Source organism: Phyllostomus hastatus, unplaced genomic scaffold, assembly GCF_019186645.2.
Source record: "Phyllostomus hastatus isolate PE091 unplaced genomic scaffold, TTU_PhHast_1.1 phas_scaffold_345, whole genome shotgun sequence".
In the NCBI taxonomy this organism is placed as follows: Eukaryota; Metazoa; Chordata; class Mammalia; order Chiroptera; family Phyllostomidae; genus Phyllostomus; species Phyllostomus hastatus.
Window position 1 is genome coordinate 9,649,939 of NW_025334024.1, and position 18,960 is coordinate 9,668,898.

General features: G+C 43.4%; 1 protein-coding gene across 4 annotated transcripts in view; it reads right to left on the reverse strand.

The window, feature by feature from the left end:
• Positions 1-18,960, reverse strand: part of WWOX (WW domain containing oxidoreductase) — an 898,695-nt gene that overhangs the window by 809,694 nt on the left and 70,041 nt on the right. The window contains exon 6 of one of the 4 annotated variants that reach the window (XM_045818500.1): positions 3,194-3,789. The exons of the other annotated variants lie outside the window; for them this stretch is intronic. Coding sequence (XP_045674456.1) covers positions 3,748-3,789 — 42 coding nt within the window. The 3' untranslated portion in view covers positions 3,194-3,747. Of the gene's footprint in view, positions 1-3,193; positions 3,790-18,960 lie in introns of those variants that run through there. 4 annotated transcript variants of the gene reach the window in all.

Here is an 18,960-nt window from a genome sequence, read left to right on the forward strand (position 1 = left end):
AGGAATGAACGCATACATTTGTGCCTTTGTTTGCAACTGGAACATATTAAACATGACAAAATTAATAAGTAGACCCTAAAAGAAAAAATAGTGCCACATATTTATTTTCCATAACTGATTTTTATGAGATTTAATTTGACTTATCTAGTCCTAAGGGTCATGATTCTTAATATATATGCAGTTTCTTGCCATTTCATATGTATGTAAGTGTATGTTTTTATGATTCCTAAAGGGCCAAGAATGCATAAATTCAAGAGCATTTATTTCCAGATCCAGAGAGAGAAGGGCAAAGAATTAGTCAAGTGTTATTTCTCTCTTGCTTATTGCCACACTGTTATCAAAGATGACTTTTTTGGTAATTAGAGGAGCACGCACACAAAATTAAGTGATTCGCCAATATCTGGCTCGTCATAGGAAACATCCTTTAGAACAAGCTCAGTCTTAGCTCCAAGGAGGAATAAAACATCCATATAGGAGGAAGCCAGCCAGAAACCATGGCTGGGAACAGATACAATGTAATTTTTTCGATGCAAATATCAGAACCCCAAAATGCTTCCTCTTATGTTTAAAATAAATCAAATAAGCGTATAGCATGGCTGGGGCATCAGTAGTACAGAAAATAATCCGTTGTTTTTTTTTTTAAGGTAAAAGGAAAGAGATCTGGGAAAAAGATAACCTCTCCCCTTGCCCCCAGTCCATGCATATTCCTAACAGTCTCACTGACAGGTGCCTGCAAGATCTCCAGGTGCAGAAACAACACTGGCGCAGTGTGTGTCTGAGCACACAGTCTGTGACCCACTTTGGAGTCCTGGTTGGAGGGAAGGCAGTGATGTTGTGACAGCAAGGCCCGTTTCAGGCCTCTGTGGCTTTGGAGCACCTGGAAAACAAATGAGATTCCTCAGGTCATAGATCGCTCCAGTGTGTCAAAGGATGTCCCTACTTGCTGGAGTAAGAGAAAGTCCCTCATCAGAATAAATAAGAATGTAGAGTTCCTGGAATCAACACATGAGATTACACACAGCTTATTTAAACAAAAATGACCAACTCCCTCTTTATGATGCAATATCCTCTGGGATGTGAGGCAGTAGAAGGTGGAGGCAGCTTGCAGCCTGTTCACGCCCTTTGTGCCCCACTGAAGACCCCACTGCTTCATGTGACTTCCCCAAAGGGGCATCAGCTCAGCAGGACCCAAACCAATGCATTTCTCTCCTCCTCCCTCCCTGCGTGCTTCCTCCCCCTGTGCTCCCTATTTCAGGAAAAGGCACACCAATCCAAGCATCACCTGGAAGCAGCCTAGAGCTCTTCCATTCCCCTTTCCGCCAATCGATTGCCCTCCTCGTTCACCTCTCTCCAAGTCACCCATTACCCTCGCCTCCCACAAGCCTTCGATGTGTCCTGATAGATAACAGCAAGAGACTTGTGCGCCAAACTTCCACAGGCCAGGCTCCAAATGCTGCCAGAATCATCCCCCACACACATGCTCAGTGGAGCAAGAAAAAAATCTTGTCTAATTAATAACCACCCTCCCCCTTGCCCTCATTATGAAACACAAACACCTTAGCAAGGTATCAAGACTCTCTGGGATATGCCCCAACTTTCCCATCTACCTTCATCGCTCTCCACTCTCTCCTACACTCTCTCCTATGCTCCCACTGAACTGAAGACCTTCGGTCTTTCCAGATGTGCCTTTGCTCCCTTGGTTCTCCAGACCCTTGCCCAGGGGATACTCTCTGACTGTAATGCCCTTCTTTGTTTTTCTTCTCTTTGCTAAGTCCTAGTAACTCTTTAAAGTTCAACCAAAACTCACCTCTCCCACCAAGTCTTTTCTGACTTCCTCTCCCACTGACCAGCTGACATTGTGCTGGTTTTCAAACAGGCCTACAAAATGATTGACAAGGCTCCCTTCCAAAGGTGGAGACAAATTCCCATTCTCTTCAATGCGGACGGAACTAGATGATTCACTGCTAATGATCTAAATGTGGAAGAAGTGAAAGAGGGTGACTTCAGACTGGAGCATTAGTAGCACTGAGGCTTCCCTGGTGGTTTCTCACTCTGAGGTCACTTGCTCCAGAAACAAGCTGACATGCTGTAAGGATTCTCTAGCAGCCCTGTGCAGAGGTCCGCACAGTGAGGAACTGAGGCCACTGGCCAATAGCCATGTCGTTGAGCTTTCTTGGAGGCGGATCCTCCAGCCCCTGCCAAGCCTTCAGAGGACATCTTGACAGCAAACTCATGGAACAGCCTGTGCTAGGACCACCCAGAAAGAGCCGCCCCCCAATTCCTGACCCACACAAACTCTGGGAGATAATAAATGCTTCCTTGGAGGTACCTTTTGGGATAATTTGTTATGCAGCAATAGGTAACTAATACTAGTACCCTTCCTGTGCGCTTCCACAACACCCTGTGTTTCCCTCCGTACCTCTAGCACCAGCACAGTACCTGGCATTGTGGGCACTGAATACATTCGAGGGATTCATGGTAGGTGGCTGAACAAACAGACTTATGAACAAATGAACCAACACCGTGAGAACTTCACATAGTACATATTAAAATAGTCTAGCACCAGTTATATGAATGTTGTAGTATGATGTTACCATAATAAATGTTATCATTTATAGCCAATATTTATTCGCATTAGAAAGAATAGAACCATTGTCACATATCCACAACAATGTTTCCAGAGGCCAGAGCACATACCATGCTGAAAATCATTGCTCTGGGGGTCTAGAAAACACATATACGTTCTCATTTGCTTTTAATAAACAGATGTATTTTTGTTTACTCAAAAATAAACCCCTTTATTGTGACACAAAAAATATAAGTGTTTGGAAGACCGGGGGGCTTTTGCAGTGATGAGGATGGAAGATGGGGTGGGGACTTTGTGGAGGAGCTGGGCCTAGAAGGACACCATTGGAAAAAGAGGGGAAGGTGGACAGACATAGGAAAAATAACCTGGAACAACAGGGTAGGGTGGGAAAGCTCCGTCTCTGCACCCATCCATATGTCCGTCTGTCCGTCCATCCATCCATCCATCCATCCATCCACTGAATTGTTGGTACTTTAATTTCACCACTGTATGAGTGTGTCAACAAATGATAAATAGAAGAGACAAGGCAAAATCTGTGTAGGGTCTAAAACATCAGCTTAAGGAGTTTAGAATTTTAATACCAGAAAATAGGGAACCATCGAGGAGTTTTAAAGAGCTATGCCTGAGGAAGATTCATCCAGCGCTACAGTGGGCGTGAGTGCTACTAGTGCGGGTTCAGTGAGGTGGCTGCCGCAAGATTAGAGAGAAGACTGGAGAAAACGGACTACGGAACTGGACAACAGATCGGACGTTAAGGTCAAAGTAGAGAGGGCTGCAGCAGAGGAGTCTTGAAGTTTTGAGTCTGTATGACTGATCTATGCGTGTGTCCACATTAAGAAAATGATGTACGAAATTCTGAATTTAAAAACAGATGGATTCTCCTACAAATAGTGAATCATTATGTTGTACACCAGAAACTAGTATATCAATTATACCACAATGAAAAAAGAAGAAGAAGATGGATTCTGAGTAATGTGAACAACAATTTTTTCCTTGCAGTATGTGTGAGTCTTCTGCACAGATTTCATTAAACGGCAGCTCTTCTCATTGTTGTCGTCAGGTATGACAATGCCGCCAGTCGCCTCTGCCGTGTCTGTAGCAGGTATCACCAATCACAGTGCTCTATTCCACCGAGTGTGTTCACAGCTTCTGAATCCTTCTCAGGCAAGGAGTTCCAATAGTTTGAAACCCATGTGCCATCCCTGTGACAAATAAGATGTTTTGTTATGGACAGAGGCCCTGGGACTAAAAATCTTAACAACCTTGAAGTGGCTAGAACTGGGATGTCAAACCAAAATGAAGACAAATGATTTTAAAAGTAAGCCTGTCATTGAAAAATACATTTTATTTTCTCTTTGCAACTACCAGTTGTTCAAATAATGAAATTAAAAATAAAAATCAACTAGAAAGAAAAAAGAGAAGAATAAGGAGGGGAAAAAATGATAAGTGCCATGGTACGTTAGGACATCCAAGACTGGGAACTCTAAATGTCGGCCCCATTTTGGTCTTTACCTTGAAGAGACGGGAACTAAGGCTGAGAGGGGCTTTAAAGTTGATGCTGTTCTATAACTCCTTAAAACTTGACCAGCTGAATCCCTGGAAACAGAAGGAAGTGGAAGGATGAGGCATAATCTGGGAGACGGCCCTTCCTTCCTTCATTCCTGCCTGAGGCCTCAAAAACAGCACACAGTCGCGGTGGGGGAAGACACTGGCACCAGCAGCCCTTCTAAGCCAGCTCTCTGAGCCCAGGGTGGAGAGGAAGATGGGGTACCACTGTGCCAGATCAGGTCTGGTCTGACCTACCGACCAGAGGTTACCCAGGTTTGGGGAGTCCAGGTGGCCCTGTACCAAGTTCTCAGCTAGAGTGCTAGACCAGAATGGCTAGCCAAAGTTTAGGAAATGAAAGAGAAGATCAAGAGTGAAGAACTGAGAGAAGAAAAGTGGAAAGAATAAATTGAACAACATCGAAGAATAAATGGGAAAGGACGTCCAGTGAGTGGGGTGGAGAGAATATATGGATGAACTTAATAGTGACTCATGGATATAATTTCCACATGGAAACAATTCCACATGGACATCCTGGTATACATAGCTATATCAGGATTTCATTCCAAAAGGAACCAAATCGTGTTAGAAAACTATTAATGCCTACTTCTCTCATGCATTTTTTCAACTGCTATGAACATAAAAGACTGCCTTGGACTTTGCCAAAGATCTTTCATTTTATCTCTTAGCTGTCAACACTTTGGACTTCAAATGTAGTCGTAGAATAATCCAGCTGGATCACGAGTATATTTTCATCATGCCTTCTCCTGCTTTTGATATTCTTGTAAGCTTAATACATTTTCCGTATGCCCTCAGCCTTTTCCGTGTTCCCCATATAATGATGCTATATTAATGTTCCTTCTCAAAAAATAACTATTTGAACAGACAAACATTTTGGTTCTTAGTTGAAATTCCTTCCCTGCTTCAGTGGCTGCAGAAGTAAGCAAACATGCTGTCAGGTTGGTGGGAACATTTTTATACCTTATGATAAGGACAGTTTGTTTAGGTGTCTCCCTTCCTCATTTGGGTGCAGTCCCCTCTGTGCACAGGGATTCGAAGGGCACAGGTAAAACTAGAAACAACCATACTGTTTTCAGCCCCATTTTCCTTCTAACTGCTTCAGTGAGAGGGAAGAATTGCTGTCTATTTGGAAGACAGAAGTAAATGTTTGCCTTTTAATCGTAAGCTTTTCTACTGTTTGCAGTCCTCTCTGCACTCAGACCCGCTCACAAATAAAAATGGAATGAATTTTTAATGGCCTGAAATGAATTTGGGATGATGACTGCTTTCCCCCTCTGGCGCAATGGACCATGAGTGTGCCCAGGGAACGCTCCCACCCTGAGAGCGCAGGCCCGACCCGGGAGGGCAGGCCCGAGACGGAGCGTGGTGACGCTTTCTGCTTACCTTGGGCGAAGGCCGCCACACTCTGAAATTAATCCAGCCCTTACAGATAACAAAAGCTCCCCTCTGGCTTTGAACAGTGAAGTCCCATCTCCCAGTACATGGATTAACTACGAAAAAACATCAAGTGAGGGCAAACTCCCCACGGTCATCTGAGCAGCCAAGCACCTCCAGAATATGAACACACTATTAAGAATGACAATAATAAACATTCTGTGATGATCTATGGTATAATGGACACTCTGCTAAGCACTTCAGTAATATCACTTTGAGCTCTCACAAAAGCCCTGCCCAGCAGCCATTAATAACCCTGTTTTACACAGGGGGAAACTGAGGCTCAGAGAGGTCAAGTGCCCAAATCAATCCTGTGTATTTACTCCTTTGCTTTCTTTCTCCCTTTTTCTTTCTCATTACTATTGTGAGCATGAATGCTGCAACCTGTACAGAAATTCCCTTTAAAGGTGTGTCAGCCAGGTGAAAGGAATGACACAAAACCCAGCTAAGTTAGCAGTGAGTTGCATGAAACAGAGAAAAAGAAAATTAGAAGGCTGGAGAAGAATTCTTAAGATGCCTACTATGTGTGGAGGAAGCACGGTCAGAGGCCGAGGCAATGATCACAAATGCCGCCATCCATCTTTCTAGTTCTACCACTGTCTCGTGTCTAGCCTTAGAAGTCTCGTGGCGACACTCAATAACTTAAAAGAGGACATACTGAGAAATGCATTATTTATTTCCTTCCTTGCCATCCCAACAGGCTTAAAAGAAAAATAGGTTGCACACTGGCTACTGTGTCATTGGTGACTTTTGAAGCCACTAACCTTTGTAGACCCATAAATAATACTTTTTCCTACTAGGAAATGGCTCTTCTTGCATTTGTTAGTGTTTTCCCTCATGCCACTGATGATTCCATCCAACAGGGCTGCTTAGTCTGTCAATGAATCATTTACAATGAAATCTACACACATATGCCTTCAGCTGCTTGATTTGAACAAGAGAGAGGAAAGATCTTTGGGGTTGGAAAGCAGCCTGAGCAAGACACTCCCACATGTAACTTGGGAAGGCAGCGGGAATGAATGAAAGGGGTGGATGGCAGCTGTACATTTGTTAGACATCCGAATAAAAGATCAGCCTCATTGGGCTCAAAGTATCAGGTGAGCAGCACTAACGAGGTTTGGAACCTGTACCCTTTCTGCCTCTAATGGACTAAGGGCATGCCCTAAGATAGCAACTGCTAGAGCAGAGGAAAGGAGAACCCATACCAGTAGAGGGTTCATTGTCTACGGGTCATGGCAAAGAAGCCCTAGAGGTGGAAAGGTAATGAAGGCACATTAACTGGCCCTTGGGTAAGAAATATTTATATGGCCATAATGATGTAAATATTTATTGTTTACCATCTTTTAGAATCAATCCATAGGAAACGCACAGGAGGTTTAATTATGGCTATAGAATGGAATGTAAATGCTATTAACTATGACCAAGTAGAAGTGTAAGTAGCAGCAGTCAGGGGTGAGGGAGAAGAGATGAGGTGAAAAACTTGGTAATGGTGCCAAGAGATGCATCCGACAAGGGGTGGAGGCGAGAGCACTGTCCGGAACTGAAAAACCAGAAGTGCATACACACACGTGTGTGTATACATCTGTAAAATATTAAAAATTTACAAAATACACAATATAAGTATATAAATATACAAAACCTGAAGTTATAAACATAACAAGAGGAAGGAGATAAAACTACTGAAGTTGGCATAAATGAGCTAAATCTGTATCCATAACAGCAAAAGTCATTTGCAAGTCCCTGAAATTGATAGGTCGAAAAGAGGCAGTTTAAGCTTTCTATTGAGACACTGGAGGCAGTCAGCAGAAGCATCAGACACAGCAACTGCTGAGAGTGGCTGCCTTTTTCCATCCCTGTAATCAGCGTCCAAAAGAGCACTGGGCACAGAATCCGTTTTCAGTCAGTATTTGTCGAATGAACGCATGTGTGGGCAAAAGTAGAGGGTAAAAGGGTAGAGTAAGAGGCTACTGTTTGTTGTTATTCATCCTTCTAAACAAATAATTTTTTTTCCTAATAGTTACAAAAATTACCTTTACCTTTTTGTGTGTAAAGGGGTGGGGAGTATTTTTTATTTTTATTTTTGAGGGGAGGTATTTTCATTCCTCTGGTAAAATCTGGTCCCCAGGTTCTGCAAGGTAGCCTTCTTTGAAAGGTAAGAATTCCCTACGTGAAAATGCAAAGTACAGCTTTCAGTCTGGAAGTGGCTGAATTGAGGGGTTAGCCTTGACTGAGACCCCCAAAGCCACCTGGAAGGGGAAGGCAGTCTCAGAATGGAGGCCTGGAGGATGAACTCCTGCAGAGATCAGAATGGTTCATCAAACACAAGGAGACAGTCGTAACATATTGGTTAATAAAATACAGTTTTAGGCAAAGGGGTGAAAATTGCTTCTGTTCTCCAATTACTATAAATATGCTAGAAAAGAAAAAAAGGGATGATAGTAAAGGAAAGAAAAATCACTAGTATGGGGAAAGAGGAGGAGTCTATGACCTTGTCCATGTGCTGTTTAGTTAAAACACATGGGTTCTGTTTTCAAATTCTGCCTCTGCCAGGGACTCAGCCATAGAGCCTTGGACAAGAGGCTTACCTCCTCTCACTGTCTTTTCCCTCGTTTGTTAAATGGAGACAGTGATACTCATTTCATAGTGTTCCTAGAGGATTAAATTAGATCATGCCTGTAAACATTTGGGGTGTGATAGAGTCCTAAATTTTACCTTTTCCCCCTCTCTCTGTGGATGAACGCCAGGAGAATACATAGCTTTCCACCACAGAATGAGTTTCCTAAAAGGATGGGGTAAATGTTTCATGCCGACATTTATTAAGTTCAGATTCAAATTAACTTCAAAGCACATGAAAAGCATTTATTAAAACCAAAAGATATTTTGATGTAAAATCCAAAAAAAAATCACAAAATATAAAGCTCAGTCAGTAATCAGCTGAATTTTTTTAAATGCATCACATATATTACACCTGATATGACGGAGGGACTGCTTTAATCACCATTGTGGTACTGACCACGTGGCGTGTTTACATTGCAGTTAGAAGCCCAGGCTCCCTGCTGTGAGGAGGAGAGGCCATCACAGATCAGAGACTCTGAGGAGCGAGGAACAAATAGCGGAGGTCGAGCGCCTGGTACGAGGCCTGGCACAGAGCTGGCCCTCAGGTCACACTCGCCGCTGTTAGAGGCTATGCCATATCACCATTTCCTTGAGCTCAAAATTACATATTGCATGAGTAATTTTCTCGTCCGTGCAGGAAGGATTTTACTCACATAATGAGAGCACAATCATGTCTTGGCCTCCCTTAAAATGTTCAGCTCAGGCAGCAGTCGGGAGGGCGGGGGGTGATAAAATTGCCTCCTGGATCTTACCATGACTTTTGTCCAAAATGATCAGAGAGTACATTAAATCATTAGCAGAAACTTCGCTGCCTGCTGATTTTACAATGCCGGCAATGAAATTCATTGCAGAAGCAAAATAGGGCCAATAATATAATTACAGCGCTCTGCCTATGCAGTCAGAGCTAATGCTATTATTTGACATCGCAAGGCTGTGTTTTGTCCCCAGAGTCTCTGCGGAGACAAGGTTCGCCCTAATTGGTTCCAAAGCACAACCTCCCCACCACAGTCTTTCCTCAGGACCAGTAATGTTAATTTCCACACAACTGTAAATAGTGTTTGTGAACAATACAAACATGGTAATAAGAGGCTAGGTGGGTAATTAATGTGGTTACAAAGTAGCTTATTTGCATTTTTATTTAAAAACGGCCTTCTTTAAAAAGCAGCTCAGATTTCTCCTTGCAAAAGGAGCCTCAGTTAAACAGTACAGCAGTAATTACTCTCTTTAGGGGTTCTTTTATATGTCCTTCAGGGAATTAGAATGAAAAGATAAGCAGAATTATAAAAGAAATCATGTAAAATATGAAATGTACTATAAACACTTAGTAGCGTATTTAACATAAACTAGGCCTACCTTTTTCATTAATGAAATATTTTAACCGGCTCACAATATATTTAAATTAATTGTAGGTATGGCTAAAAGGTACAATCATCTTGTTAAACTTTTTTTAAGGTATAATATTATAAGACTTTCTGTGTCTTTAACAGTAAACTCCACAGGATCATCTCCTGACAAAAAGTGCCCTAAATAACACAAAGGGTTAAGTGTAGAGATCCTCAAAATAAAGCACAGGAAATGGGAATGTTAGAGCTATAATTTCATCTTTTTCTTACCTTACGTCTTGCACTTCTGGGCTCAAGAAAGAGAAAGTGAAGAGACAAATTCAAAAGCTGACTTGGAATTCAGCATCCCTCATTTCTTGCCCAACCGTTACATGTGGAACTTTGTTGAAGGTGGCTGGTGTTGGGACCATTCCGCAATTGAGGGACCTGAATTCGTTTGGAGGCCATTTAATCATCACCTGTGATTCGGTGGGAGGAGGGCCAGGAGTGGGGTCACAGACGTGAAGAGTCGCATCTCCATCCCCCAGGGAGCTCATGGTCTTAGTGACGGTCTGGTTTAACAAAGGGTCAGGTTCAATCAGCCCACAGGTACTGGAAGAAGCCTCGCATGGGGCATAGTGGTCGAGTGGGAAAAGAGACTCCGGGTCTGGGCAGTGGAAGGGTAGGCTCTGCAGGAGGAGTGACCAGTGCGAACCAAGGCACTGGGGCCTGGGACAGCTGTCTGGAGAACCACGTGGGGCATCTTAGTTAGCGAAAGGCAGAGAAGAGGTGGCGAGCACAACCGTCAGCCAGGTAACAACCCTGTGCACGTATGCCTTCATGCATGTATGCCTTCATGCACATATGCCTTCACTGACTCTTTCTGAAGGACCTACTATGTGCAAAATAGTGTTCTACACCAGAACTCCCATTCTACCTGGGAGGAGGCAGTCCAGAAGCAATAAATGTGACCCAGGAGAAAACTAAATAAAATGCCAGCATGTTAGAAGTGCTAAGAAAAAAGAAAGAGGAGAAGAGTTTGAAAGGACCTGGAGTGAGGGTCAAAGCCAGTGGGAGTACCAGTCAGAGGGGAGGCGTGAGGACGGACTCTGGCCCGTCTATAAACATGCAGCTGCTACTCAGAGCCTGCTAACTATTGCTGTGTCTTTCAGTATTTAAAAAAAGAAGCTAGAAATTGGTATTCTTGAGAGAAATCTTTTTTTTAACTTAAAAAGCAAACATGTCTCCCATGAAGCAGCTACAATAAACCTGCCTTGCAGAAGACCAATGTAGCAAAGCCCCCTGACTCGAAAGGGATATTATTTTTTTAGAAAACAAATTCCATCTTTAAAAAGGGTGTCTTCAAGTTCATTCATCCGGCCCTTCAAAAATCAGAACAATGAAAACAAATTATTTTTAGCTAAGACGGCTTCTCTTCCTTCAGGCATCAGTACCCATGCAAATTCCACACCGCCGCTACTTGCCCCGCCCAGCGCCTGCCAGCCCCTAGACGTGCAAAACACGCCTCCATGAGCTGTGTGATGCTGCCACAGCTGTTCCAGACCTGACCAAGACAGGGCCAGCTCTACTTGGTATTGTCTTGAAAATCTTCACCCGGCAAAATTTACTTATGCTTTAGATAGAATTCAGAGGCTGTAATGATGTTTTAAATATGATTTCGAAATACTTGAGAAAAGCAATGAAGTGGAAGAGAAAGATAATAAGTTTATGACATTCAAGTAAATATATCCAGAAAACTGGGTCATTTATACCGGAACTGTAATCTTTTCCGTTAAAATATGCAAACGACAGTATGAAAAATGGTTTGCGATTTTAAAGAAATATAGCACTACAAATGTCAGCATGAGAGAACTCAATAACACTTAATGAAACTTTGGATTTCAAATTAATTACTGATCGACTAAGGCGTCTGGAGGGAAAACAGCCCCGATCAGGGAAGTCTGGGATGGGCTGTAAATCGGAGGCCTCTTTGAAGGACCCTGAGCTACTATTTTCTGTTCGCGCCGCTGTTCAGGCTGGGCTGCCAGGGTGACTGGTCGCTGCAAAGAGCACTAGTTCGGTCCTCAGATAAAAGGCTGGTCAATATTTTCCTGACTCTTTCAGATGGATTTTTCTTTCTTTTCCTTCTCTCTTTGTTTTTCTTTTTGACTTGTATATTTTTTCATGTTAATGGCTTCTAGGAGCTTAAAATCAAAGGTTAAACAAACTTCTGAAGTGGTATATGACTGAAAGATAAATGGTACCTGTACTTAAAAACTCATCTTTGAGGGACTACTATTTGTTCTCAGTTAGTGCGCCCTCCGTCCTTGCCTTGCCGTGCTTTTTTCCTGCAGGGGGTATACCTTCCTGCCCCGATGATGGTCTTGGCCAAGAGACACAACACAGATGTGAGGTACATCAGCATCTGAACAGAGGTCCCTTGAGTTTTGCCCTTTTTAAATGATACTTTTTTAGATTATTTATGTATTTATTTTTAAAGAGAGGGGAAAGGAGGGAGAAAGAGAGGGAGAGAAACATCAATGTGTGGTTGCCTCTCATGCGCCGCCCATCAGGGACCTGGCCCACACTCCAGGCATGTGCCCTGACTGGGAATTGAACCAGTGACCCTCTGGTTCGCAGGCTGGCACTCAATCCACTGAGCTACACCTGCCAGGGCGAGCTTTTGCCCTTTGTCATGACAACAGCATGCCCCTGGTGACTTCTCCTGCAGCCCAGTCCTACAATGAGAGACCATGGAAAAACGGCCCTGAGAAGCCCAAGGAAGCCCAGCTAAGACAGCATGACCACAGCCAACCTCCAGCCATCCTGGTTCATGAGCAAAGAAATATCCATTTATTTTGGTAAGCATTGGAGAGCTTGAGATTGCTTGTTACAGCAGCAAAAACTACTACACCCCCTTTGCCAGTGAACTAGGAAGACTTCTACCATAAAATTCAAGTCACAGCTATGTTTTTTATGTATGGCATAGAATTCAAAACATTCAGCTATAACATCACTAGACCTGTAATAAAATTCTCACTTAATGGTTAAAGGTGTTTTAAAATAGTTCCTGCTACAACATGGACAAAGAAGAGAATTATCCACCATTATCTATAATAAGAGCTCAAGGTAATGAATGGTCACCAGCTGGAAAATAACAACAATGAGAAAACAGTAACATTACTTAGCGCTTACTGTGTGTTGGGCACTGTCCTTAGTACATTACAGACACTTAACTACTTCCACACAAAAGTCTGGGGTGCGGGGCCTGTTTCTGTCCTCCTTTGATGTATGAAGAAACTGAAACAGAGGCTAACTTAGGTGGACAGCCTTGTCTTTGTTATTCTCCACATGACTTCTAGGTTATTCCTTATCAAATTGTAGGAGTTGGTGTCATACAGTCAGTATAACCAGAACATTAATTAAAAGTATTCTAAGCAAAATCAGTCTGTCACTCCTCGGAAAAGTCACTCCTATGCTCAAATATCCTGTGACATCTGAGGGGCCCTCTGATCATTATTCCAATTCACGTTTCCATTGGTGGAAACTTCCATTCCTCCTCGCCCCGCTCCAAATGCTCTTCTCAAAGCCAACCTCCAGCGGCAATCCCTTCCAAGGACCAAGAAGCTGCCCCACTATACATCCCACCCCAGACTTTCCCCGTGTGGGAAATCTGTTAGTTTGACCAAACTGTAGCTATAAAACAGTAATCATTTACAGGAAAGAAAGGAGAGGGAGACAGGCTGAAACTAATAAAAAGGAATTAACATAATTATGTGGGGTGTTATATACAGTATGTACGAAACAGGTATCCAAAGGTTTTCAAATGAAGACTTGATATGTTTTTGGAGAATTTTGTTGAAGGCTCAAATAAACGCAGTAGAAACTCCTGCTATTTTCAGTTGTCGGCAGTATGTTTTTCTAACTTCTCTCCCTGGGATCAAAGAAAGATCACCAGTCTAGCTGATTTGACTTCGCAACAATGGTCCGGCGGGCGAGATGGGCTGGGCTGCAGCCTGCACTTGGCTCACCGGGCTGTGTGCCCAGCTGCTGAGGAGCTGTGGGCCACGGGAGAAGAGGGGCACCTTTTCCTAATTCTCACAAAGGTGCCCTGGTCTGTGATGGGTGGTGGCCCAGTGGTCTGGCAGCCCCATATGTCCTGATGTGGCCCTCATCACAGAGGTTGGGAGGGGAGCATGTAAAATATATTGCATTCCATAGTTTTCTCTTCAAAAAGGAGTGAAAAAGGAGACAGATAACCTTAATGCTGGTTTCCATCTGTAGTGTGTGGACATTTAAGACCAAAGGCTCCAACTCAAGTAAAGACCCTTGAGCAATCCATGTGGTTATCAGGTTACTGATGGCCTGGGCTCCAAATTAACACCAGCATGGTGTTTGGTGGGGGGACAAAATAAAGGGATCTAAAGTACATGGAACCTGTGACAAGGAAGGCACTCTGTCCAGGACTCCCCATTCATTAGCAGTCATGTCACAGCTCTATGCTGCGTCATGTCAGAGATCAGTTACCTGACTCAGGTTGGACATCCACTCAGAAACAGAGCTGGGAGCCGACCCAGTGATTCTGGCACCCAGAACCAATATGGTCTCTCCCTGTAGTACCTGTGTGACTCGAGGCCACCCTTGAAAATATACAAGAGCTGAGCCAGGTCTCTAAGTGGGGCCCGAATCCTCCTCCCAGCATGTTTGCAGAATAGAACTGCCCAGAATGGTATGAGTTACAGCCATCATGGGGGTGGCAGGGAGAGGCACTAGGCTTGGCCAAAGAGTCACCAGGCACATCAAACGTTATCTCACACACAAAGTGGGGTTTATCAGCTCCATAACATGACAAGGACAGGTGTGAAGTTGGCCAAAGGAATTCTTTTGCTCTCTCTCTCATTTCAGCTTACCTTCACCTTCCTTATTCTGGCTCCTGGCAGCAGGAACCAGGGCTGCCAGAAGCCCATACAAACATCCCTCTAACTCACAGTCCAGCAGACAAGAGAGCATCTTCTCCATTGACCAGTCCAGCTCATGCCAAGGGCCCTCTTGGACCGACCACTTTGAGCAGAGTGTGATGGGCCACAACTGTCCCAGACTGGTTTGTGCAAATGATTAATGACACCTTCACTTCCATGGTCCCCAGAATGCAGGTGTTAAAAAAGGGACAGGAAGAGGTGCTGGACAAGACCACAGACACAATGGAGAAGATGTGGGTGGGAAGGGAGCTCCTGAAAAAAGATAAGAAGGGTTTAGCTTCTGTTATTACACCAGCCACTGGCTGTCCACTACCTCCTTGACCTCTTCTTTTTTCTCAAAAAATATATTTAAAGGCAATTTCATATGCCCTGTGTATGGCTCTGCTTGTAACCCTCTTCACCTGGCCCTGAAGATAAACAAATGGGCCACCATAGCCTTTCCCATCCCTCATGAACTTGCACCAACACAGAAGATAGAAACAGGGGTAACCTCTGGGCTACACCATCAGGACAGCAAAAGTGTCAATGAGTACCGATAAGCAGAAGTGAAGGGCAAAGCCATGGGTGCTGGGCTACCAGAGGCAGGGGCTTCTGGGATAGGTGAACACAGCCCTGAGGATCTTGCCCATTAATGTGTCACAACTTGCCTCTGAAATCTATCTATTCCTGGCCCTAAGAACCCACGCTCGTTCCTGTTTCTGGCTTGGCCCAGTCCCACACCCACCTCTTGCAACTCCATCCTGCAGATGCACTGCTTCCTCTTTGCCTTAGCTCAGATCACATACCAGCTTGAAGAAATGTCAGGGACCCTGGTAATGACCTCGCCCCTGCCTGCCACTCAAGATTCTTCCTGCCCCCTCACCCTGCTCTCCTTCTCCACCACACTCCTCCTCCCCACTCCCCTTCCAAGTTTCAGCAGGATCTAATCTAATCTTGATGCTTTGCCAAGCATGGAATCAAAACAGAAGATGTGCCATACTTCATCACATGTCGGTCCCATTTTCTCTAGTGGTCCCAAGGAAAATCACTTACATGATTTCAAATCCACCCCCCACCCCACACTCTCCATCACCCATTAGGGATTTTAACATCCACAGATCTACTGACACCTTTATCTCAGCCAGTGACTTTTCAGCCTGGGCCCGTTAGTGCACACTCGAAAAGTATAACTTGCTGTTACATGCTTCTAATGTTAGCTTCTTAAAACTTCCAAATGATACTTCGACTATTCTGAGATTTTCCAGATATGACCCTGTTACTCTAATCTGTACCCTTAAAACTTTGTTTTTCCCAACAGAGGCAAGTGGACTAGTCTATGTTCAGATGAAAGCTCTTCTCACCACTTTGATCATTGCAGCTGGATTGATTTAATATTCATCGATAACTGCTAAATTTCTTGAAAAATAGCTAGTTGGAAAAAGCATGGAAAGTACCTTTTAATCAACTGAATAAGAAACTAAACACTCCCAAGTTCTCATAACCCTGGTGAGGAATTACAATGAATGAAGAGATGTTATATTAATTAAATTCTTGGAATGCATCCATAATGCTTAATGGAAATGGAAGCCTTAGGAGGTCTTAATGCCTGGGAAACACACATCAGGTCATTTAAATCCCTAAAAATCACCCATATCTACCAAGGAATCTATTTAAATCTGATCATTTATGTCATACAAAAATAAAGACTTAGATTTTTAAAAAATGGAAAAAGAAGGGAAATAAACTTTACTTTGTTTCTACACATCATTTTATTTGTTTTCTGATTTGGTTCTACATGATTTATTACAATTATTTAGAATTTCTTTCAACCTCCAAGCAGAAAGCTAATTGAGACTGAAGAATTCAAATTCATTCATTCACTCATTCATTCATTCATTCACCTACTTACTCATTCAATACATAAGAGAAAGGAGCCGAAATGCCCTCATTCATGAGTATCCATATGCACTGGGTCTTTTGCTTAGAGGCTTTATCTGTTTTTATTATTTACACAGTGACCATATGGATGAAAACTCAAGCTTATTGAGTGTCATCTGCATGCCTCACACTACACCTAATACCGAATGGTTGAATCTCAATGCTACAAATCATATGATAAGCATCATTAGTCTGTTCAATCTATACATGAAGAAATTGAGGCTTAAAGAAATTAGGTTTCCTGTCCATCATCACATAGCACCGTAATGGCCACTGATTTTATATTTAAAGCTACTGCTTGTTTGTTTTAAGATTTCCAAAGTCACAGCAGATCCTAAGGTGAAAAACAAGCATTGCAAATAAGGTTCCATCCTTCAGGGGGAGAAAAGGCCAAACACAATCCTGGATTAATATTAAAATGCACAACCTGCTACACTGACATGTGGCCTGAAGAACTGGTGACACTATTGAAACCGAGGGACACCAGGTCTGCACCCAGGCAACGGGTTTAACAGGGACGTGGTGAGGTGGCAAGGGCCATGACAGAGACCAACCGACAGGGCTGGGTCCCTAGGGCGGGCAGCCTGGAGAGAACGCACACAGGTGCTTCTCCATGGCCTCCTGGCACGTTAGAAAGGACGACGACCTGTCCTCCCCCTGAGCAGCAAGGAACGGACACAGATCCTGGGACACAAAAACCCATTATCAGGAAAGGCTGCTTTAAACAGCCACGGAAACAAAGGCCTGGTTAAACTTGTTTAAAAAGCTTCCCAGCACACACCAAGAAAGTACTAAGTATTTCCAAAATTCCCAAACATACTTCCTGAGGTTCCTCCTTGGGAAAAAAACCTAAAAATCTAGGAGTGAGATCTGCTGAGCATGTCACAGAACACCGGCTCACATGGACCACACGCAGACCTAATGAAGGGATGGCATTCCTCTCTCTCTTCAGACTGAGTGAAAAAGTGATCGTCTTCCATGGGATCTGAGCCATTCTCCCTCTGCTGATGTCAAGGCAAAGGAAGGACAAGAGACTGGGACCTGAGACTTGAAAGAAACATCCTGTGCCGCTTTCTTTTCTTTGGCAGGTCGAGGCACCAGCTTCTATTATGCCGTGCCCCAGCTTCCAGGCAACCGTGTCTGCAGCCCTCCCAGCTCCCTGCATCCCTGCTGCAGGTTCTCCCGCTCCTGTCCACCCAGCGCCCCTCGCAACGCCTGGCGTCACTCAGCCATGTGCTACGGGTAGAGCAGACAAGCACATGAAAATGTTGCTGCTAAATTGCCAAGGAGTTTCATCCCCAGCAGCAGCTCTCCTTAAGAAGTTATGCAAAGAATTAAAATAGAGGTAAAGGGTTAATTTTGGGGGGGGGATAGGGTGGTGATGGAAGAATAAATAGTTCTATATTCAGGCGGCCGTGGTGGCTACGCAAATCTGCATATGGGATGACATTTTTCAGAATGACACACAAACACACAAAGGAGTGGATGTAAAACCTGGTGAAATGTGAGTACAACCTGCCTTCTAGGTGATTAGTATTGCAGTGAGGCCAACTCCCCAGGTTTGGTTTGATCACTGCGCTCTGTTCATACTGAGATGTTACTACCAGGGGAAGCTTACCCAGAACTCCCTGCACTGGTCTTTGCAACTTCTATGACAGTCCAGAGTTATTTTAAAATAAAAAGTTTTTACAAAGACTAATGGAAAGTTGAAAATTCTAACAAATCAAAGGATACAAACTGTCAGGTTAAACTGCAAGCTCTAGCAATTACGGATTTGTGAGAAAGATACCAAATTGCACTTTTTCCTGTCTGATGCTTAATTATCCTTTAGATCAGTGGTTTTCAAAAGAAGTAATGCATGTCACACGTGTAATTTAAATATCCTAGTAGCTGTGTCAAAAAAATAAACAAATAAAAAGGTAAAAATAAACTGGTAAAATTACTTTTAAAAAATATTTGACTTAACATGGTATATCTAAAATGTCATGGCAACATGAAATCAATATAAAAACATTAATAAAATATTTTACATTTTTATGGTGAGCCTTGAAAATCCAACAGGTGTTTCATTTCCCACTTACAGAGCATTTCGGCCTCGACTAGCCACCTTTCAAGTGTTCCCTTACCACGTGTGGCCAGGACGGCCACCCTGGACAGCGCAGCTCTGGACACCACCTGCAAGTTACTGTTAGAAGTCACTTTGAGCTGTTCTCGTAACTGCATTTTATTTCTTTTGGATGAATGCTAATGTCCAGCACTTTATGCTTACTTCACGCTGGCAATGTACATCACTTGAGGATAATATATCTAAAAGGAGTGTGGTCTACTAATGAGCTTCCTGATGTAAACTTATTTTTTAAACAAACAAACCAACCAACCAACAAAAAAGCAAAAATCACAGCTCAACTTGAAAATTTTGCGTGGCTTTGAAGACTTCTCTGCACTGTGCGGCATTCCTGGGCACTGCGGTGAACCCTGTCTACCCAGGTCCTCACAAAGTGAGGATGGAGTCTCATCGACTTTAGAGGGTTTGGGCAGA